Source organism: Triturus cristatus, chromosome 9, assembly GCF_964204655.1.
Source record: "Triturus cristatus chromosome 9, aTriCri1.1, whole genome shotgun sequence".
Taxonomy (NCBI): domain Eukaryota; kingdom Metazoa; phylum Chordata; class Amphibia; order Caudata; family Salamandridae; genus Triturus; species Triturus cristatus.
This window is the reverse complement of record NC_140592.1, coordinates 75137674-75162338: the sequence shown is the minus strand read 5'-3', so window position 1 is coordinate 75162338 and position 24665 is coordinate 75137674. Positions and strand designations below refer to the sequence as shown.

At 46.3% G+C, this 24665-nt stretch overlaps 1 protein-coding gene across 5 annotated transcripts in view; it reads left to right on the top strand.

Annotated features, from left to right (window-relative positions):
- The window catches only part of GRIP2 (glutamate receptor interacting protein 2), a 687757-nt gene that overhangs the window by 182145 nt on the left and 480947 nt on the right, over nucleotides 1-24665 (top strand). Inside the window, exon 1 of one of the 5 annotated variants that reach the window (XM_085624446.1) lies at nucleotides 17091-17267. The exons of the other annotated variants lie outside the window; for them this stretch is intronic. Coding sequence (XP_085480572.1) covers nucleotides 17225-17267 — 43 coding nt within the window. The 5' untranslated portion in view covers nucleotides 17091-17224. Of the gene's footprint in view, nucleotides 1-17090; nucleotides 17268-24665 lie in introns of those variants that run through there. 5 annotated transcript variants of the gene reach the window in all.

Sequence of the window (24665 nt, the reverse complement as noted above, 5' to 3'; positions counted from 1 at the left end):
ACTATCGCCTACATCACTCGTCCTGTAAGCTGTGGCCATTTTAATAGGTCGGTGTGTGCCTATCATTCGTCATAGAATGGCTACCTGCTCTACTATCGCCTACATCACTCGTCCTGTAAGCTGTGGCCATTTTAATAGGTCGGTGTGTGCCTATCATTAGTCATAGAATGGCTACCTTCTCTACTATCGCCTACATCACTCGTCCTGTAAGCTGTGACCATTTTAATAGGTCGGGGTTTGCGTATCATTAGTCATAGAATGGCTACCTTCTCTACTATCACCTGTATCACTTGTCCTGTAAGCTGTGACCATTTTAATAGGTCGGTGTGTGCCTATCATTAGTCATAGAATGGCTACCTTCTCTACTATCGCCCACATCACTCGTCCTGTAAGCTGTGACCATTTTAATAGGTCGAGGTGTGCCTATTATTAGTCATAGAATGGCTACCTGCTCTACTATCGCCCACATCACTCGTCCTGTAAGCTGTGACCATTTTAATAGGTCGGTGTGTGCCTATCATTAGTCATAGAATGGCTACCTTCTCTACTATCGCCCACATCACTCGTCCTGTAAGCTGTGACCATTTTAATAGGTCGGTGTGTGCCTATCATTAGTCATAGAATGGCTACCTTCTCTACTATCGCCTACATCACTCGTCCTGTTAGCTGTGACCATTTTAATAGGTCGGTGTGTGCCTATCATTAGTCATAGAATGGCTACCTTCTCTACTATCGCCCACATCACTCGTCCTGTAAGCTGTGACCATTTTAATAGGTCGGTGTGTGCCTACCAGTAGTCATAGAATGGCTACCTTCTCTACTATCGCCCACATCACTCGTCCTGTAAGCTGTGACCATTTTAATAGGTCGGTGTGTGCCTATCATTAGTCATAGAATGGCTACCTTCTCTACTATCGCCCACATCACTCGTCCTGTAAGCTGTGACCATTTTAATAGGTCGGTGTTTGCCTATCATTAGTCATAGAATGGCTACCTTCTCTACTATCACCTGTATCACTCGTCCTGTAAGCTGTGACCATTTTAATAGGTCGGTGTGTGCCTATCATTAGTCATAGAATGGCTACCTTCTCTACTATCGCCTACATCACTCGTCCTGTAAGCTGTGACCATTTTAATAGGTCGGTGTGTGCCTATCATTAGTCATAGAATGGCTACCTTCTCTACTATCGCCCACATCACTCGTCCTGTAAGCTGTGACCATTTGAATAGGTCGGTGTGTGCCTATCATTAGTCATAGAATGGCTACCTGCTCTACTATCGCCCACATCACTCGTCCTGTAAGCTGTGACCATTTGAATAGGTCGGTGTGTGCCTATCATTAGTCATAGAATGGCTACCTGCTCTACTATCGCCCACATCACTCGTCCTGTAAGCTGTGACCATTTTAAGAGGTCGGTGTGTGCCTATCATTCGTCATAGAATGGCTACCTTCTCTACTATCGCCTACATCACTCGTCCTGTAAGCTGTGACCATTTTAATAGGTCGGTGTGTGCCTATCATTAGTCATAGAATGGCTACCTGCTCTACTATCGCCCACATCACTCGTCCTGTAAGCTGTGACTATTTTAATAGGTCGGTGTATGCCTATCATTAGTCATAGAATGGCTACCTTCTCTACTATCGCCTACATCACTCGTCCTGTAAGCTGTGACTATTTTAATAGGTCGGTGTATGCCTATCATTAGTCATAGAATGGCTACCTTCTCTACTATCGCCTACATCACTCATCCTGTAAGCTGTGGCCATTTTAATAGGTGCTGTGTGTGCCTATTAAAAGTAATTGAATGGCAACCTTGTCGACTACCTCTGAAATCAGTTGCCGTGTAATCCGTGACCATTTTAATAGATGCGGTGTGTGCCTATCAGTAGCTAGAGAATGACTCCCCAGTCTGTTATCTCTGACTTCATTTGCCATGTAAGTGGCGACCATGTTAAGCATGCTGGAGTTCAGAAGGTGAATGGGCAATAAAGGTGGCTTTACATTTTATATTTATCTTGTCACATTTGCTGTGCATTCAGAGACAGAGGTAAAATGTCAGGCTATGGCTTCTGACAAATTGCTGCTTATTATTTCACAATGAAGATTGGTGTTTACTTTTTATTTCTGACTGAAAAGTGAGAGGATTTTGTAAAGTGAACTATTTCACAATCATGCTGGGGTACAGGGAGTGTAAAAGTAAAGGCTGCAAAATGACAGTTTTTTCTTACACACAACATTTAAATACCCGTAAAATAACAGTACAAATGTTTGGAAATCGCAGTTGCAAAAGCACAAATGAATAACAGATTTATTTTTGGGTAATTCTGAATTGCAATGGTGAGAAAGATTTCGATAGGATCAAAACAGCTCAATACACTTTACATGGTGGTGTACGAATAGTAAATATTTGCTGAAAAACTTTCAAACATTCGTTTTTTTTTGCAGAGTTTTATATAGCACGAACTTGACCCGCAACCGAATCGGGTATCAGATCGCTTTACATAGCACCAGTTACGTTACATGACGACACACATTCATTTTTGTTAGACATGGGGAGATTAAGTGATTTGCCCAGAATCACAGGATGTTCGGCGTCATTACCGAGACTCTAACCCAGTTCCCCAGGTCTGAGGTCAAGCGCCCTAGCCGGTAGACCAACTCCCCTCCAAACATGTCAGTGCAATTTTTGTGGCCACTTCAATGAAAAATGTGCTGTCTGTTAATGGCCGCGCACTATCACACTAGGCCTTACTAATACATTTGCAAGAGTGTGCTCCAAAATGCACCACAGGCTACATGCCTTACCACTTTCCTGCTGAATGGGTGTGATTCATTTGCTACACATGTTCTTTGTGTTCGCTTGGATTTTTCACTATCTGCGTGACTTCAGTGATGTAACATTGATGCCAGCACCTCCACTTGAAAAATTGTTCCAGCATCCCGGAATGTAAATTCAATCAAGCAGATGCTTCACGCAGTTTGTCTACAATTCATTTTCCAGATTACTTATATTAATAAAATGATATTTCAACACTATCGGGCCAATGAAACAGTAGAAACAGGCCCATGCAAAAATATCAGAGAAACCTGAATGTCTGGTGGCACAATGGTATCTCCCAATGCCTACGAAGATGCTGATAGGCATGTGCGGGGAGTTTATATTGGTTGCATCCACTACCATTAAAGCACGGGTCTACAGATGTCAGAAGGTCAAATGAGACACTGGAATGTTTTTAGAAATGTGGGGGAGAGGATGTTGCCTAACGGCTAGAGAGGTTGACCTCAAAGCTGGTGTACCAGGTTCGAGTCTTGGCAGGGACACTCAACATCCTGTGGTTGTGGTCAAATCTCTTAATCTCCCTGTGGCTATCAAAATGAATGTGCCCGTCTGTAACGTAACTGGTGCTCATGTAAAGCCTCTGTCGGATACCTTCGGGTCTGAGGGGGTTTGAGCTATATAACCCCCTCCCCAAAAAAAAAAAAATAAATCGCAGTGGATCATTCGGCTCTTCAATTGGCCAAATAGGAGTTTCGAACGTCCACTGCCTTGTGTTGCATCATACCTTGCAACGGAGATTGAGAAAGCTTGGAATTTCCAATGGACCATCGTGGTTGATCCAGCAAAACTCTGAAGATCCTGTGAATTTTATCTTCACGACGCGAGCTAGTGGGGTGCGAATTGAGTCAGTCCAAATTATATGAATCATGAATAGGTCCACATCCTTCCACCCCCAAGAACCCACCAGCAAATAAAATCCAATTTTTTACTGGAGTAAAAGTCGTCTTATCTTTCAGAGTGAAATGATTTTAAAGAAAAAACATCCCCTGCAAACACATTTCTCTCTGGCTGGGACCTTTTAAGTGTGCCTGTAGGAATGTATGTTTTTTAATTGTATGCTGTTAACTTATAAACGTTCAATAAGTCGGCCAAAAAAGACTGGGTACATTGCAGATGTTTAGGCTAACTTCTGTGTGTCTTCTGGAGCAACGGTGGTGGCTACCTGCAAGGGTTTGACTCCCTGAGCCCAGGTTTTGCTAGTCAGTGACCTGACACCCACCCCAATTTGGGAACAGGCCGGAAGCCTTTCTAATAGGGCACACTGCAAACTATATTGTTTCTATGTCCCTATTTGCCCAGGAGGGTAAAATCCACACCACATTTTCAGAATAGCAATTAAATTGCGATTGAATTCTGCCTAGATTCTTTGAATTCAAATGTATTTCAAATTGCTATGCTGAAAAGCTGCCATGCATTCAGCCCCATGGACCACCATTGGCTAACTCTACTCCAGGGGCTTCCAAAGATGGTACATAAGTCATGAGCTAGGTTCTGCTTTTGGCTGAGTTGCCTTTTCATACTAAAGGTGGCAAGGTTCTTGATTCTAGCAAGGTAAATTGGCCACTGACCATTGGCTGGGCAGTGAAATACAGCCATAATTCAGGTGCATTGGACAACTAACACCCCTGAGCCCGGTGCCATTGCACCTGCTGCACTATTAAAATCTGCTCCCCGCAACTAGATTCTATCAGTGGACTAGACGTGCCTTCCTGACATGCCTTTGCTTTATAACATGCTGTCCACTGAAGGCAAGTCTGCATTCTGTTGCAATAGTGTGATATGTAAATGTAGCCATGTCGCTCGTGTACATATTTCATGTACATTCTGCCACACACATTGGTTTCATTGTACTAACGCCTAGGAGTTGTGCAAATGGTAAATATGACCTTTGAACCTCATTACGCCACATGAAGTGACACCAAGCAGCCGCTGCATTTAATAAAATCACAGGAAGAAGATACAATAAGTCTAGTTTCTTCAGAGGGTGACACCAAATAATCCAATATGTCTGCTTCCACGGGCGCAATAAACATGACAGGGGATTCATCTGAAAGTTCAGAGACTCAAACGCTTGGGATGGGGGTGTCCAGTATATGTCCACAAGAGCCACATCCATGTCTGATTTTCTTAGAAACTGATTATATAAATGTATCATTTGTAACTTGATGTCATGTGGAAATATTCAAGTGCTTCCCCGGATCAAGCCCACATGAGTCCGTTTTTGCACAAACCACAGATGTTGCTTGGGGAGTGAGCACCCAAACCCCTGTGACCACTGAATGATCTCTTTGGCTGGACCATTGAAGCCCTCGCCCAAACCCCTGTGACCACTGAATGATCTCTTTGGCTGCACCATTGAAGCCCTCACCCAAACCCCTGTGACCACTGAATGATCTCTTTGGCTGGACCATTGAAGCCCTCACCCGAACGTTCATTACTAAAAGCGGCACATTTCAGGAGGCCAGCCCAGAGATATAGCACCTGTTATCCTTTGATATTCCTTCATTGAGCAACGTTCTCCAATCAGGCCTCCTGGCCACTGCTCCCAGTTATCAAACTGTCCTCCTTGATTCATTTTTTATCACACATTCTTACCTCTCACCTAATCACTTTTTTAAAACTATATGCCTATAGTAGTTTTTACTCTGTCCGGTGTTTTTTAAGTAAGCATGATAGTCCATCTGTGTTTGACTTATTCTTACCATTTCTTTAACCCCTTGAGTGCCCCGCCCTTTCCCCGCCCTGTGCCGGCCCTTTCATTAGCGGGCGGGGTTCATGACGAGATAGTCTCGTCATGGGCACAGCGCAACCGCGGCCCATGACGAGACCATCTCGTCATGGGCACTCAAGAGGTTAAAATACTCCGAGGAAGGGCGTTGGCGCCACCCAGAAGAGTATCACTCTCTCACCTCATGCTATTGGCTATCGTTGTATCATTACACCGTTAGAAAGTGCTGACATTATTTTCCCCCTGAAAAGTACCTTCCATCATCATTTGTCACAGTCAATTTGATAATTTCCTGTATGTGTTCTATACAGAAAGCAATCCATTTCTGCTTTCCCCACCACTGGTAAAGCCAACGTAGTTGACTTTAATATGTTATAAACATAGCATTTGTACATGCAACACATGCAAACATAATGTTTGAATGTCAGTGTTGACATGTTTTAGCATATTAAAGCCAGACCTATTTGATTTTCCAATGCTTGTCTATCTTGTTTTTCTGGGGTTCTTTTGTAAGGGTTGACAGAACTTGTGGCGTTTCACTCTGTGGAATTCCACAGAGTTACATGAAAACGCTGTGAGATTCTGCAGAGCTTCGCGAATGGGTGGAAATCGGCACTTCGCTGTGATTTTCAGCACCGGGAGCTTGTGCCGCGCTGAAAGATCAGTGCGAGCAGCACCACGCGGCATCCCAGAGGGCACTGCTGCTCGAGTTGATTTTTCTGTCACTCGAGTAGATTTTCTACTAGAGCAGCAGCTTTCTCACCACGAGCGGTCACAACCACTCGTGTTCGGAAAATCTCGCCAGGTGCCCTCCTAGCACCTTAAAATAGCGCTAGGGGATGCCAATTCTCACTTGCCAACTTATTGTTGGTGAGCGCACACACCAAAAACTCCACCACACAACGGTTGGCGGAGTTTGATCAGAACTCTGCGTTACAAGTGTAATGCAGAGCGGCCAAAACTCCATCAACTCCGCCGGCAGAGCATAATTTATCGCCCATCCCTAGTATTTTTCTTCTTAATGTGCTTTCTATTCTTCTTCCACCTTTCTCCTATGACCCGTGCCACATGCATTCTTTAAATTGATTGGCTGATTAACTGAATGTTTATATGTTTGTGTGCAACAGTCTCCCACCTTTTGATTAGTATGGCCCTTCATTAAAGCTAAACTAAATATTTTGGGGGAAAATGTATTGACTTGAAAAGAGCAATGTCAAGCAGATGAAGCAAATGCGCCTTCCATCGCATGTATGAGAGACGTCAAAGCACATTCCGGGAGTATTCGAGCGCATCGAAGCCATGTCAAGCATCGAGGCGTTCAGCGTGCAGCTGCCGTCCTGCGCCCCAGACCGAGGCTGTTCTGACTCACGAGCCGTCCGTGTGATGGGATCCGAGAGCAGGAGACAGCATACATCTAAATACAATTTAAATAATTGCCCTGCTGAAGCTAGCGCCAGCTTGTTGTTCAAAGTCAGACCCAACCTCAAATGATGGAAAGAGGTGAAACCCATAGCTGAAGCATCGAACCCTCACCGGGAGAAGAAACCAGTGCCTGGGACTAAAGCTGTCCGGCAGACATAAGGACAGAGGATTATTTAATCAGCCTGTTATTCTGGAGTAGGGTCAGCACTGAAAACTTCAGCTTGAGAGACAGTATCAGGGCCGGACTGGGAACCAAAACCGGCCCTGACAAAGTGCTCGGACGCTCCGGGGGCTTGGGGGTGCAGCCGAGCTCTTTGCCATGGCCGGTTTTCTGCCGATTTTGCAGCTATGCTGCAAAAACAGCCCTGTTATAAAAACGGCCCCCAGGGGCCCAAAACCGGCCCGACCCGTGCGGCGCACCGGGGCGGTGCCCGCTACGGCCAATCCAGCCCTGGACTGTATAATAGAGAACTGTAGTAGTGGCAATTCTATCACACCTCCTAAAAACTCACAATTACTTTGTAGGTTAGCAGTGCTTAATTTGAGCCGGTGGGTTACAGTGCTCAGCACTTAATCATCAATACCAGGGCTTGAACAACAGTTAAGGACACATTCATTTATTAAAGGGCCAGGGAAGTTAAATGATTCGCCCACAATCGCAGGATGTTGAGCCAACGGTGAGGCTCGAACCTGGTTCCCCAGTTCCAAAGTCGGCAGCTCTTGCCATTACCCACATCCTCTCCCCACTTGTAGGGTTTGTTAGTTCTGTGTTGGGCAGCACTAACAGGAGATACTGCCTCCCGGCACTTATGTTTTTTACAAATTAACCTCAGTACATACTCATTAGAAGTAAAGACATTTGGTTACTACACCTAGATAGCTAAACACCCTACTACCAACGGTGTCTGAGAGCAGTGAGCACAAAGGTCACTGCACACCATATATATATATATATATATATATATATATAGAGAGAGAGAGAGAGAGAGAGAGAGAGAGAGAGAGAGAGAGAGAGAGAGAGAGAGAGAGAGAGAGAGAGAGAGAGAGAGATGTCACAGCACTCCATAAGTAGTCCACTCAAACAGTCTAATACATGTATTTAAAGTATAGTTAGGTAGTCCAATAAGTGAGAAGTCCAATTTGTTGAGTCCAAGTGTCTTTATTGCGTGCAATTTAATATCTTCACCAACATAAAGGAATTGACGTCATGAAGCACAGCCAACACGTGTTTTCACAACAAGTGACTTCTTCAAGGCTCTATAAGGGACGAGCGTCATGTGGGTAGTTGATAGAAGACAATGGAATGTATTGGAACCTTTAGTTGGGAATCCAAAGTAAACAAAAGTCCTCTCTTAGTGTTGAGGGCAATAATCACAACTGAGTTTAAATGCCAAAACCCCCGAAATGCAGCAGTCCAATATTGTAACGATGCCCACATTATCGTTTGTGCACCGTAGAACTGTATATCTGTGTTAATGCAATGGTCATTTCAATTGAAAATATGTTGTTTGTAATGGTAGTGTGCTACCACACCATGCATACTCCACACTTTGCTAATCCACTTTACTACACTCCCTTCTACGACACTCTACTCCACTATATGCCCTTCCACTTTACACCACGCCACTCCATTTTACACCACTCCGCTCTACGACATGCCATTCCACTCTATGCCCCTCCCCTCTAAGACACTCTGATACACCACGCCACACCGCACCACACCACTCTACTCTACTCTACTCTACGCCACTCAGAACGCAGAAAGAATGGAATACCCCGGCAGCTCATCTTGATAGATGGGACCGGGAGACATTTTATTCTACACTGCCCAGCGTACAGACATCCAGGGCGCTTGGGCCTGGATTTTGCCCTGGTATTCCCAACTCCTGATGTAATTACCAAAACCGGTGACGGGGGCAAACAGGGGGGCACATTTTTGGAGAAAGTCCTAAGAAATGAGGAATTAACAGAGAGATCTGGTTCATAACACTCAATTTCCCTGGTAATTTCCCAATTTCCTGTGGACTTTTCCATTAAAACTTCAGCTTCTTTCAGTGGCCAAAGATTCTGGGGGAAACATGCAAGCTCCATGAAGGTACCGATCGCATTGGCTGCCGTGACTCTACCACAATCTACCCCACTCAAATCCAATCTACCCAACTCCACTCCACTCCAGTCTACCCCACTCCATTCTAATCTACCTCACTCAACTCAAATTTACCTCACTGCACTCCAATCTAACCCAATCAACACCAATCCACCCCACTCCAATCAACCTCACCACACTACACCCCACCCCAAGCTACCCCACTCCAATCTACAGCAACCCACAATATCCAACTCCAATCTACCCCACCCCACTCCAAGCTACCTCACTCAACTTCAAATATATCCTAATATACCCCACTCCACTACAATCTATCCAAATCCAGCCCACTCAAATCCGGATTCATCCTACCTCAAACTACCCCACTCCCCTCCAATCTACCCCAATGTATCCAACTCCAATATACCCCACTCCACTACAATCTACTCCACTCAACTCTAACTCCACCACTCCACTCCAATCTACCCCACTCTAATCAATGTAACCCAATCAAACCTACCACACTCCACTCCAATCTACCCCACTCCACTCTACCCCAATCTCCTACACTCCACTTGAATCTACCCCACTCCACTTCCATCTACCTCCTCAAATCTACCCCCTCCACGCCAATCTACCCCACTCCTCCCAAATCTACCCCAATTCAACCCACTGGACCCAAGCTACCCCACTCCACGCCACTCCAATCCACCCTACTCCATTCAAATCTACTCTACTCCACCCCAATGTCCCCCACGCCACTTCAGTCTAGCCCACTCCATTCCAACCTACCCCACTTCAGTCTCCACTCCACTCAATCTACCCACCTCAACTCCAATATACTCTATCAAACCCAATCTAACCCACTACAATCTACCATGACCTACCTCACTAAACTCCACTCCTATCTAACCCATTCCACTCTAATCTACCCCACTCCACTTCACTCCAATCTACCCCACTCCATTCCACTCTACCCCAATCTACCACACTCCACACCTCTCTACCTCATTATACCGCACTCCACTCCACTCCAATCCACCCAAATCCACCCAAATCCACCCACTCCAATCTATCCCACCACACTCTACCCCATCTACCCTACTCCAATCTACCCTACCACAATCTAGTCCACGCCATTGGACTTCACTCCAATCTTCCCCACCCCATCCGCCTCTACCGAACCCCACTCTATCCCTCCCCAGACTAGCTCACTCCACTCTACCCCACTCCACCCTCCCCAATCCAATCTATTCCACTCCAATCTACCCCACTCCACTCCAGTCTACCCCACTCCAATCTACCCATTCTACCTCACTCCAGTCTGTCTATGCTACTCCAGTCTACCCAATCTACTACACTTCAATCTACAAAACTCCACTCTAATCTACCCCCTCCACTCCAATATACACCACCCCACTCCAATATACCCCAATCTATCCCACTCCGATCTATCCCAATCAACCCCACTCCACTCTACCCCACTCCAATCTACCACAGTCTACCCCAATCCATTCACTTCAATTCCCTCTCCACTCCAATCTGTCCCACTCCATTCTCACACAATCTACCCAACTCCAGTCTACTAAAATCTACCCCATTCTAATCTATCCAACTCAACTCCACCCATCTAACACACTGCACTCCAATCTACCCTACTCCAATCCACCCAATCAAATTTACTCCAATCCACCCAATCTACCCCACTCCACTCCAATCTACCCCACTTCATACCACTTTACCACAATTGACCACACTCCACTGCACTATACCTCAACCTACACCACTTCACTCCACTCAATCTACCCCACTCCAAGGTACCACTCTCCCCCAAATCTACCCAACTCCACTCCAATCTAATCCAATCAAATCCACCCCACTCCAATCTACCCCACCACATTCCATCCCAATTTACCTTAATCCAATCTTCCCCAAGCCCTATCTTCCTCACTTCAATCAACCCCAATCTACTCCACTCTAATCTACTCCACTCCAATCTACCCCACCCCACTTTACCCCATCCTACTCTACCACAATCCACTCTACCCCACTCCACTGTATCCCATTCCACTATCCCCACTCCAGTCTGCCCCACTCCAATCTATCCCACTTCAATCTACTCCACTCCAATCCAACCTACCCCACTCCATTGCACTCCAACCTACCCTAATCTACCCCACTGCACACCAATCTAATTTACTCCAATCCAATCTACTCAAATCCACTAAAATCTACCCCAATCCACCCACTATACCCCAATTTACCCAACTCCACTCCAGTCTACCCAATCTACCCCATTCTACTCTATTCCAGTCTACCCCGATCTACCTCACCGCACACTACCACACTCCACTCTACCCCTACAATCGACTCAACTTCCAGAAAGGAATGAAGGACGTCACATCGTGGAAGAGTAGCAGCTGCATGATGCTCAACTCAGAGAAGACAGAGTTCTTTGTCCTTGGACCCCCACCCCCAGCCTGGGACAACACCTGGTGGCCCACCGCCCTCTGCAGTCCCTCCCACTCCCACAGACCACGCCCGAAACCTCGGCATCGTACTCGACTCCTCCCTCTCCATGACCAAACAGGTCAACGCCATCGCCTCCACCTGCTTCAACACCCGACACATGCTCCAAAAGACATTCAAATGGATCCCCCCCGAATCAAGGAAGACCATCACCCACGTTCTCATAACTAGTAGAATGGACTACGGAAACGCCCTCTACGCCGGGATCAACAAGTCTCTGCTCCGCAAACTCCAGACCATACAGAACACCGCAGCCACACTCGTCCTCTGCATCCCTCGACACGAACACATCACCCAGCACCTGCATAACCTCCACTGTCCCCCCTTCGAGAAAAGAGTAACTTTCAAGATACTCACCCATGCCTACAAATGCCTCCACAACACCGGACCCCGATATCTCTTTGACAGAATCTCTTTCACGTACCCAAGAGGAACCTCTGTTCTGCCAACCTCTCCCACGCCGAACCCCTGCGGTTCCGCAGAGCAAGAACGAGGGCTAGAATCTTCTCCTACATTGCAGCCAAGACCTGGAATGAGCTGCCGATCAACATCAGATGCACTCCCACCCTGCACATCTTCAGGAAGACCCTCAAGACCTACCTCTCCGACTAACCGGAGCTGTCCCCCCCCCTCCCAGCGCCTTGAGACCCTCACGGTGGGTTTCAGGCTTTAAACTTCCCTGATTGATTGATTAATTGATTGACCCCATTCCAATCTATCCCACTTCAAACCTACCCCACTCCAATCTATCCCACTCTTATCTGCCCCAATCTACCTACACTCCATTCCAATCTACCCTACTCCAATCCACCCAATCTACCCCAAACCAATTTACAAAACTGCCCCTCAACCCCACCACAGCCCACTCCACATCGCTATATTTTAGCCACGCTGGACAGCTGCCACACTGGTATACAACATGGATAAAACACATTGCTAAAGCCAATAGCTCTTTCATAGGCAAGAGCTATTGGCTTTGCCAACGCTTGTTTAAAATTGAGTTATTACAAAACCGGGGCGGAGTCCACGTAGCGTGGCTACGCGGAACACTGCGAAGTGAAAGACCCACTCTGCAGCGCTACGCAGAGTTCCGCTAGCAGGCAGAGTTACTGGCTCCCAAAGTGGCACTTCTCGGGGGAACAGGGAATTATTTGAGTAGCTCAGCAATCAGCATGGCAGTAAACTGAGGCTGACTAGAGACAGCGCTGGGGCTGATGAGGGGGTGAAAAAACACTGAGAAAGAGAGATTTAGAGTCCACTGCAAAGCATTGAGAATCCAAGACTCCAAGTTTTGGGTGCAAACTGCAAATACTTCATCACGCCTATAAAAGTCAGAGATGCACCGCTACACAAGATCAGCCTTAGACCTGAATCATAATTTATCACCCTCGAGTATAGTCATAATTTTCTCAGAAAATATACAAGCATTGAATGTAAAATCGTATTTATTTACACTCAAGTGAATTATTTTGATAATGCTTGTACGGTAGCACGAATACCCCGTACACTGAGGATTTCTTAACATTCATTTAAAAAGTAAATGTTCTCTGCCATGCACCTTGAAGAGTATGTTGCTTTACTGGAAATCCGAACTACAGCCCACCTCATTCACATAAAAACACACCATAGGAATGGACACGTAGGTAGTCTGCAACTCTCACAATAAGTAATACCGTACGGTCCCGCTATTCAAGGCGAACCCACTGCCTCACTCCTTTTTAAAATGTGCATAAGAACTGTAACAGTGCCTCACATGTTTAATGCAAGAGATGATGAGTACGATCTTGACTTCCGTGATGTCTAGTCGGTGAAGCTTGAGCTCGGCTTTAAAGTCGTTGACGCGCAGAGAGGTAATCTTCTGCTTATGTTCAGAGACATCAGCCACCATTTTGCAGATGTGTGGGCAGGGCTGACATTGGAAGAACAAAGTCAAATGGCAGCATCTCAGTGTGCATGCGTCTAGTACATAGCCAACTAGCTAGAACTTAGGAATCGAGTGGGCAGTATATTAGAATAACGTAACAGGTGACGTCAAGTAGATCAGAGTGCACATGCATCAGAGTATGTTTCTCTCCCGGCCATTTTAGAATCAGGAGACGCAAAATAAATATTACATTTTTCGAGATGGGCACTGGGAAATTCCGCTACGCAGCATAGGTGGAGTTTCTGCTGAACTTCGTACTCCAAGCGGAACGTGGAGTGACAAAAACCCTGTGAACTCTGCCCAAGGAGCAGAGTTTACCACCCAGCCTTAGGTATTACTGCACACGAGGGAATTGTTCACTTGGAGGCATTCAGCCATTTTAATCATCAGCCAGAAATGGAATGGTGTGGGGGAGATGGCATGGGACATCTATTGTACCAGCTGTGTGTGTAGGAATTTAAGGATCTATATAGTGAGGGTGCTATTTTTAAATGGGTTATCTAGTGTAGGGCAAAAGCAGCTCTCTTTACCCAGCCCTGTATCACAAACAACCACCATGTATAGGCCTTCTAGAATATTGTTTTATTCATGACATCTGCTTGGGTTTTGAGACTGTTGTGACGTCCTTCACTGGATGGCCCCTTTAATAAACAGCTGAAGAATGGCGAAGTAGAGATGCGGCCATCAACAACAGGGATGGAATGATCGGTGGAAGAAGGAATGCCTGTTTAATAATTACTGTGGACTGAGAGGTACCTATGAACCCATCATCTGGAGGAATGGAGAGATCTGTAGAGGAAGAGGTGCCATAGCAAGGACGTCACCTGTCAAAGAAGGTGAATCCATAGTATTGGAAGGTCTGTAGAAGGAATGTCCATTACTCTCTGGCTTCAGGGACCGGGACACTTGCGGAAGAGGCCTGCAGATGGATCCACAGATGGAGAGTTTCCATATCTGGGTACCCTTTATCGTGGCTAAGTGTGAAGTTCTGTGGATTTCCCACCGAACAGAAATGAGAATGTTCCCATGCCTGGTGAAGCGGCGGCTCATGTCCTGTTTTTCCTTGACACCAGTATATGTAGCCCCACCGCCCCATCTTCAGTTGGACCCTTACGCACTAACCTATGGTGCATTTAGTTAATTAACAACGCTTTTTGTGGAGTGCTGTAGTGTGTGGAGTGGTACCAGGTGTGGCAAAGTAACTGTACAGCAACCCACGGAGTCCAAGAATGCATTTCACTATTGGCTGAAAGACCAGGAAAGGCTGAACATCATCCACGTGACATAAGGCCATTTGACAGCTGTTCTTTCCCCAGTTGAACCCAAAACATCATTCGTCCTTTCCATGGAACTCATCAACATCAGCCCTTTTCCAACCTAGGGGCCCATTAGGATGAAGGGCGGATCGCCACCGCCGGGCCAGTGGTAGCCACCGCAGGCCCGGCGGTGGCGATCCTCCCGCCATCCTTGCCTGATTGACCCCCTGCCATATTAGTATGGCTGGGGGGGTCCGCGACAGACGGAATGACTGTCCACCGCTTTTCCGCCGGTCGACTCGTCAACCAGGCGGAAAAAGGGCATAACATGGCAGACACCGCCATCCATATTATGGTTCAGGTGGTGAATCGCCTTTCCATTGCTGCAGAAAGGCATGCGGTTCCTGCTTATGGGGGCCCATTGCAGCCCCCCAGAGTGTTGGGAGGAGGGGGGTGCACATGAGGGTTACCTATGGTACCCCCTGTCATTGCCATGCACTACGTGGCAGGCACCACATGGTGCCTTCCACATAGTGCATGGCAATGCTGTGCACAGTCTGTATAAATTACGAGTGGGTCTGCAGCCAGCAGATCCACCCGCAATGTATATGGCCCAGGATGCGCCCGCCAGTGTGGCGGGCGCATCCTAATGCACATGGCGGGACCGCCGCCACTTCGGCGGTCGGTCCCTGGCTCCGTGGCGATGGCGGGCGGACAAAGTCCACCCGCCATCATAATGGACCCCCTTGTGTGCACAGGGACCAGGCACCTCCATGTACCGCATAAGTCCTCCCACATTCAGGTGAAGTGAGCCAGAATTTGTGGAAATGCTTTGGTCAATATCAAAAGGTGGTTAGTTTTGAAATTAGATTTTGAATCAGTCCTGCTTTCATGAACCACCTTCCAATGCGTTCTAGCATCTATGGCTGTTCTTAATTTTATGATTAACAGCAAAAGATGCCTCAAATGATGTGTCCCTTGCTACATCACTCTGAATCAGGAACCTGCGCCATCATAAGGAAGTGGTTCTGGGGCTTCATTGAAAGACTGCGGGTACCAGAATCCATTGCTCAGGTGAAAAGGATGCTCTGTGCCCTTTACAGCCCCCCTGTACATCATCTTAATTATAAAGTTGCTCTCTTTTGAATTGAATTCTGATTTTCATCCTCACATTTGCTCAGTACTCGGTTTATGTTGGTACTTGGCATGTCAGGAAGGCTTTTATGAGTGTGTTACAGGTAGCCTATGAACAGTCAGTGATATTAAGTGTGTTCCAAAGGTGCTGCAACTCAGTGAGCCCATCACTTGAGGTAGCAGGGAAGAGTGACCCAGATGATGCTGATGGAACGACCATCAATATATTCCGTAACGTAGGTCCTGGAAGACAAGGTCCATGACTCTAAGGTAAATCTACATCTAGTGAAACTAAATAAAGTGCATTTTTAGGGTCAATGGGTATTTTTTAACCCTGTCATGGAACGAGCCAGCCTGGACCTCAACTGGACACCCCTGTTGTACACTAACCTTGAGGCTCGATGTCAACATGACACTGAATCCACTAACTAAATGTTCTTTTGCAAACTATTATGTTCTGGTGTTTGTAGATCCACTCGTTACATAATAAGACAGACTCGCAGAATACAATAGTTTGTCCGGTGAAAGCCCTTCTTGGAGCCGTCACGCTCTGACACGGACCTTATCTTCAGCATCTACCAGAAGCGCTACACCAGTGGTGTCCAGCGTGGGTCCCTCGGGTGAGATCCATGCCTCATTCCGAGGACAATCATTGACGATTTAAACGTTTGTCATTTAGAATTTTTAGTTTGTAAATGAATCTTCTGTGGATGTCCTGAAAATCTTTCCCGTACGCTGCCGCCCAAAACCCTCCTTCGATATCCCTGTTCCAAAAACGTCCCCTCTTTCATTCCTAGGTTCACCAGATGATTCCAATCCCTGGAACACAACTGTTCCAGTCCTGAACTGAACCCAGACCACAACTCCCAGAATGCACTGATTTGTTAAACGAAAGCCCAATCCTGAATCGATCTGGTGGCCCCAGCCAGTCCAAATACGCAGCGTGGAGCTGTTGGAAGCGCTTCCGAACAGGATGGGAAGGACTCCAAAGGAAACAGTTAATTATTGTATTTTTCTGTCCTCTGAGGTGTCCGGCGAGTCGCAGAGATGTAATTATTCATGGTGATGGCTTATTTGGAAGGAGGGGGAGGATCGAAGCCCAGGCTTGCCTCCAGCTATTAGCGGTTCAGCACAGGTGCAGTTCATTGGAGCAGGCGCGAGCTGGCGAGGGCCCAGAGAGGAAGGCTCGTGTGATGGGAGCTGGGCTTGTGAGTGTTTAGCGCTGGTCGCCCTCTCGCTAGCTCGGCTCTGACGCCGCGGCGCCGCCTGCAGCATCCTGCCCTCTGCGGGGCTTCTGAGAAAAAATGCACTTTCTACAGACCATCCTCCGGTGGAAAACCCTCCGAGGTAACAATTCTGTTACTGTACATGGTTTCACGCGCGTGCCTCCCTCGTGGGTCCAAGCTGCCCATCGTGACAGCCAGGCGTCGCTTCTCAGAGGGACGCGAATCTTATTAAATGCTGTAGATTGTGCAGTGTTTGTTTGTGTAGGTTAATAGCGTGCTTCACGCTTGGAAGAGGACGCTGAGATTTAATAGGGTTGCCGGGAGTTTGTATGTATCCTGCTTCCGCCTGTTCCAACGAGTGCTTCTGTTAATGGAAATACTACTCTGTATTATTTTTTTGTGTGGGGGGCGTGGTGTGGTGTTTGCTTTTCAAGATAGAAATGTTTGGTTTATTATTCGGCGATTAGTTTCTTAATACTTCAATACGGAGAGCATTGTCTCAAAGATTTTCTTGGTAGCCCACCAGGTGTTGCGGTTACAAGAATACCAAGCTGCCTACTTTTACTTCCACCTACTTCTTTCTTTCCCCCATCCAACTCTGTCTGTCTCTCTGTCTGTCTGTCTCTCTCTCTCTCTCTCTCTCTCTCTCTCTCGTAGATTCTTTTTCATTCCTGTTTGTTTCTCACGTTGCCCCCATGTTCATATTAATTCTCACTTCTCCTTTTTATTCCTCTGGGTCCTATTCCCTGGTCTCCTCAAGTGAGTGCCAGTGGCTACCACCGGTCCAAATTAAGCAATTACTAGGTACGACATGAGCTCCACCTTTATTACATGTCACAGGGGAGGGCGGTTGTATCCTGGAATCTTAGAGATGTCGAAGTACACAAGTGATGGAGACTCACTGGATGAAAACTACCTTCTCATGGAGTATTTTTAAGGGAAGGTGTTTTGTGGCTGAACAATGAGGTTTCTGAACTCTTTGTTTCTTTAGTGAAATCTGGATTTCTTGAACAGGGATGACTTTGCCTCTTTGGCTACCCAGCAGGATGGCCTTTTGATGCTCTCCAGTGGCATACTTGGCTAGTTCTATCTCCGCACACCATTTTTCTAATTCTAGTATTTGCTGTGTTGGTTCAATGGCACGACCATATGGCCATAGGAAACTCCATCACTGCGCATAGACTGTCCTAAGGACAGAGCCCTGTGGTAAACCCAAGGAGCTTGAAGCTGCTCTACTCACTCGGCAGAGAAGAAGGTCATGACGCTCTATTCTACTGCTGAGGCGTCATGATGCGTCATGCTGCTGTTTGCTTTTTGCAAACTGAACATAGGACTTGGTATTGGAACACCATGCCCAGCGAGGATGTTACTCAATTATGTGTTTTATACTTGTGTCCTTATAGCTATACACATTTATAGGGTCCTAAAACCCAATGATGTCAGAGAACCGTCGGGAAATAATGTGAACAAATCAAGATGTGTTGAACCAAGACCGGGAGTCTATCACCAGTTGACCCCATCACTGGTGGGCACCGACTGTCGAGCATGGCACATTTACTACTGCGGAACCTAAGGCATTCCGTGATGTAGGATAGGCATGAACTAGATGTCTAGCAAAGTTGAATCTAATGTTACAGTGGGTGTGACCATCTTGATGCAAACTTTTATAGGTCGTTAGTAGAGCAGGAAACTTGTCCCCTCCTTATAATCGGAAGCCAGTGAAGCCTCAGCGAGGAGGACTGGATTATGGTTGAGGTAGCCTACAGCAGTCGCCAGTTGTCTTAGTGTTTATTACGGTGCTTATAACCTAGAGCCTATCATGGACCAGGCTATGGTGGCTCTGCGTGCTTCCAGCAGCAGGGGATGTAGGCAGATGTAGTAGTATCAGGTGGTTGACCTTGAATTCCAGAGTCCTTACACTATCCAACAACACCTCTCGGACTTTGGCTTCCACCGAGGAGGAGATCTTTGCACTAAGGGCCCAGCTAGTGAGTGAACTATTTAACTTCAATGAAGAACAAGATTCTAGAGAACTCTGGCCTGTTGGTGTTGGAACAAGCCAGCATCCACCCGTTGGCATCCTTTCCAAAGTTCATCAGAGCGCGAGCATCATGGCGGCCATATCTTCTGGATGGAAGGATTAACAGAGTGTCATCCACTGAGATGTGACACCCTATCCCCCGGTCAGCCAGCAAGTCTTGCCATGGCTTCATGTAAATATTGGGTAGCCCTGGGGGTAGGAGGGATTCCACCGGAGGGACTTGGTTCCATTCCTTCGTCATCCCTGTTCTTCTAATCACCATAAATGGTTTAAACCAATAGAGGGTGTATGCTGAACATTCACTGCTTGCTTCAAACGCTGCTCTAAAATACCTAATCAATGGTATTGACCTCAGTGAGAGTTCAATCCGCACCAATAGTGCAGCCCCCCCCCCCTCAACTGTATTCTAACGTACACCTTTTCAGACGTCCATCAAAGCTGCCATGGTGATTTGCAGGTCGGTCCAGCGAGGTGAACTCTAGGAGGGTCCCTGGTCTCTGCTGAGTTAGCACAATGGCTGATCTTAGCATAGCTGCCAGGAACAAATCCTTCAGAGGATGACTCAGCTAGACCCGCTTTTTCAGACATTAGCATGAAGCATGCTGGGACTAGTAGTTTCACTTTCCTTCTGGAAGTTACAGGCTTAAAACCCCCACCATGCTTAGTGACCATGGTAAAATATGCTATGAGTAGCTGAAATGACCTTCTTGACACTGCGCTCTGCTTTCGTAGGAGGTCCTATGCCTTTGTGCGGCCATCATCCGCATAATGAGGCTACCACAACAAAACCTAGCCAGCTGAAGTAACATAAATAATCATGGGCACAAAGTTGTTGTGCAATGACCAAGTGGTCAGCAACACTTTTAGGGAGATTAGAATTGTTGTGCAAGAGGATACTGGAAACCAGGTCTCCAAGCAAATGCCTTTTGCATAATAAAATGTTCGTGATATTTCGAAAGCTGAAAATGTGAATAAGTATTTTTTATATTGGAAAACTGCTGTCGTAACTCGAAAGAATGTTTGCCAGTGTGGGTATGTACAACTCTGTGATGATGGTAAACTAGGGTTCCATATGGCCACATATCCCTGCTACAGCAAACTCACAGCCTGAAGCTTTCCTTTACCCAGTACTTGGCTGCAGGTGCATTAGTCCATTTGGTTTAGCTGTAGAGACTCAAGACTACTGCTCCCAGAATGCACTGGGATCTGAACTTGGAGTAGGGTAGCTGGCAGTAATCTGGCCACCCTCTCTTAGACTGGTCAGTGGCAGAGGCGCAACTAGAGCCACATTTCGGGGGGGGGGGGGGGGCTAAGAAACAATTTGGGGGGGGCTAATTCTGCCTTCTGGTCAGAGGTGACCTGTCACTCAGTTGCCATGTATGTGGGAACATAAGGTATGGTCTTAAGAAGCCAGGTTTGGGGTAGATCGCTGCTCAGATTTGTCTCTGCTAGAACTCGATGCTTCTGTTTCCATATTTTAGGACCCACTTGAGTGAGAGAGATTACATCTTCAGAGGCAGAGGGGCTGGGAACGGAAGCCTTTTTTGTATCTGCTGACTTTTTACCCAATAACGTGCTTCATCTGATACTTTTTCATTACTTCCAGCATTTCACCCTTTATAAGCACCAGAAATAAAAACGCATGCCCTCCTGAAGATGAAACTGCCCTCTCACGTCTGCACTGGGCCAATCTGGAGGCGGTGTTTGTGGCTGTCAGTCGCTGCCGCTAAACTGTATTCAGTTAAAGCGGGAACGTCCGTCAACATCGGCCGCGTTTGACAGACATCTTGAACGTCTAATCCGCGATGATTGCAGGCCTGTTGGTCTTTTTTGAAAGGCCCAAGACAGCTTGTAGGCAGCTATTATTTGGGAAAGAGCAAATTGAAGTGACAAACGCTGGAGGGTGTGAAGCGCAGGGGGAGGAGGGGGTGGATTTCTGAGCTAAATTTTCCCAGAACATGTCCACGAGATTCTCCATGCCTTTTTGGCTGTCACCATGGCTGGAATACACAGACAAGTGAGTGGGAAGAGAGGAAGCGCATCTGCGAGGGTGTAAATAGCAATTAAAAGTGGGGACTTGAGGCTTCCGCAGCTTGTTAGTGAGGTCAGTGCAACACTTTTTGAAAACTCCTACCCGTCCCTGGAGATGGATCCTTCCTGGTGGAGCACGCATGCCGTATTGTGATTGGTGGCCGTGAGAGGGGCTTAGTTGCTCGTGCTTGATAACAGTTGTGTATTTCTGAGGAGAAAATGGCAGATCTGTTCCCGGTATGCATGCCGTTCGGCCCCTCGGCTCCATAAGTAGATGCACGTAGAGACGAACAGTCTTGGTAGTGCCAAATGATTATCATCAAAGTTCAAGGGCTCCTTCAACAGTTTGTCTTTCTGAATTGAAGCACTAGCTCAATCTTTGGATATTCCTTTAAATTATGTTCTTTATGTCTTTCCCTCAGAGAGGTAGGCATTTATTTCTCACATCTCTGAACGGTGGGGATTTTCTCGGTCAATGTTCATGCAAAGAGGTGAGGAGAGATGTTGGGTGGTGGTACTCCATGGACACAGGTGTTTGTAAATTCTGCCATTGCTTCTTGTAAGTGTATTGATGGTTGGTGGTGTAGATGGAGGAAGGTGAATGATTATAGACCCATTTACATTGGACTGTAACCATCCATAAATTGATCTCAGTTTGTTGTTGTGTAGTTGCCCTTGACCTCGCACAGGTATCCTTTTTGGAAACCTCCCTCTTCTGGACGTCTGAGACACCCATCGGCTCCATAGCATGTTCCTCAGTTTTTGTGTTTTTTTTTATGTTTTCATCTGCATTTGGGCTTGGTGAGAGACGCTCCCCAGCAGAATTACTACATCTTAACCAGTTCCTGGTCATTGCAGTGACGTCAACGGAGATGTTTACAGTGTGTTGCAGGAAGCCGGAATTCAGAACTTGACTTCCATTCAACATGCTCAATGGATGGGACTTTCTCGACAAGTTTCTTATAGAACAGGATCTCAAACTGATGCGGCCATGTCCATCCTTTGGAGACAGTCAAGAAAAGCCTTTGATTCAATGCTGGGCACCAAGAGTTTGTTGATGGTCTACATCACATCACTCATTTCATTGGGAACAATAACCTGGTCTGCAGCCTCCGACTAATCTGGACTACAATTCTGTGGCTGCTCAGCTGAATGGACCTTCAAATACAAGATTCTAAGGTAATAGGGCTCCTCTGCAGGAAACTGATCTTCGTTCGAAATTTACTCCGGTTGATTTTTTTCGATGAGTTATTAAAAAAAACCATCCAGTGTAGAAAAGTTCTGGCTTCCAGACTTTGGGAACTCTGTGCGCGAGTGTATAGAAGCAATCACAGGGGCATGCACCTCTTACTCAAGAAAGGTTTTTATCTCTTAAATTATTAATAATGCTTTTTATGCCATTGCAAAAGCTGGTAATTCTCGCGTTCCCACCTGATACTTCTCTTTTTAACAGTGCCACTGTAGACCTTCCTTTATATTATGACTATATTTGATCAGAATCAGCTTTTTTCCACTACTCCCCAGAGATGCTGCAATGCTCCATGACATGGAACACCAAATTTTGCTGGTTTTAGTAAAGCTGTCCTTTTAATCTAGCTCTGCCTGGGGTGATGAATTCTGTACAATGAGTTCTAGCCTCTGTCTATCCCATTGTTCTTCGCCAGACACAACATCTGGCAGGCGGTCTTGCAGTACTCTTCATGGTCTTTTGTCTCATCTGGTCAAGCTGCAGGGACTGCTGAACCTGGATAATGCCAGTATCCTGAGGTAGGTCCATGAGACCAGATAGAGGCTACCCTGAGCAGAGCCTCCCGAAGGGTCCACAGATTCCACCCAACGCTGGACAAATAGTCATTTCTTGAGTTTTGCTGTTCCCTGGTGCCATATTCTCCATCAACTCCCAGCTCTTCCGATCACTCGTTAACCCCTCTAAGCTTAAAAAAGTGACCGCTAAGATTAGTGGAAGAGTGGACCTGGAACAAAACACAGCATCCTCATTTGTAGTCTGTGGAGCCAATTATCAAAAGAATTTGTGAGTACAGAAATAGCACTATTACTGTACTAACTATTACTTCTCTTACATGCCTTTGAGAATCTGGCCTTAGACGTCCAGCTCCTTATTAGTAAAAGTGCAAAGAGGGCACAGTCCTTTCTATATGTTCCAACTGTATATGAAGATTCCTATTTAATATGTTTGGGGTGCATTTACCAAGGTGTGTAATAGTGTGTAAAAGAGTACCACATGAGTACTATTTCACATACTTCAAAAATCCCTTCATGAATATGCCCCAATGTGTTCACACAAAGCTTCTTCGTGCCCTTGACAGGCAGATATATTTACTGAGCTTACTTAGGATGCCGGGTATCCCGGCGCTCATTTTGGGGCTCTTTGCTTCTTGTGCCCTGAGCAAGACGGGGGGGGGGGATGGAAACCATATTAATAGAGAAACCTGTGGTGTGAAGGGGGTAAAAAAGCCTGCCAGACTGAGTAACAGACTCTGGAGGTGTACGGTGTTGAAAGACACAGAAAATAAAATCCAGATTAGGCAACTTTTTTTTTTTATTTCTCCACAGTGAGATTAAATGATTTGCCCAGAAGCACAGGCTGTTGAGCAGACACTGGGACTCTAACCTGGTTCCCCAGTTCCATCGTCGCCAGCTCTGGCTGTCGGGCCACTTCTCACCATTATCCTTTATATTTGAGCTCTTAAAACTTGTCGTCTGCTTTTCCCATCTGATGTACGTGAAGGCTCCTCTGGTCTTCTGAACTACCCGCGGTGTAATCTGCACTAACATTGCCATGGAGATCATACTGGTCCAAGAATGCAGTTGATTGTGGCTGAAAACCTGGACTGGTTGAAGGTGACAATCTTGAGGTCTGGCCAATTAGAAGCTATGCATTTTTTTTTTTTTATGCAGTAATCAACTGCTGGCGTCTTGTTTTATCTGATGTCCGCTAATATAATGTTGAATGCTAGGACTTCTCAATCCATACTAGGTTATAGTTGGAAAAAACAAACCTCCAAGATCTAGAATAAAAAAGAGGTGCTGATTAAATCCTTGAGCCAGGGGTTACAGTCAGCTAGAATCACCTTTAAAAATATTTGTAGTCAGTGGAATGTGAGTCACTGTTCTGCTGGAAACTCAGGCTCCCTTCTTCATCTACTTTGGAACTGCCCAAAGTTGTCGAGATACTTGCGGGAGGTCTTGGATGAGACTGACCTCATCTCAACATGACACTGATCAGACTGTCATTCTGGGAGTATCGGATAAAATGATCTACTTGGCCAAGTCCCCACGGGGCACTTGATTACTCTGTTGCTGTGAGCATTTAAGCAGGTAGTACAGCCCAATTAGGGTAGCAAGAAATGCCCAGTTATAGGTTATGGCTCCTCAAAGTATGGCACTTCTTGGAATGGAGAAAATAACTATGGTAAGAGTGGGTAT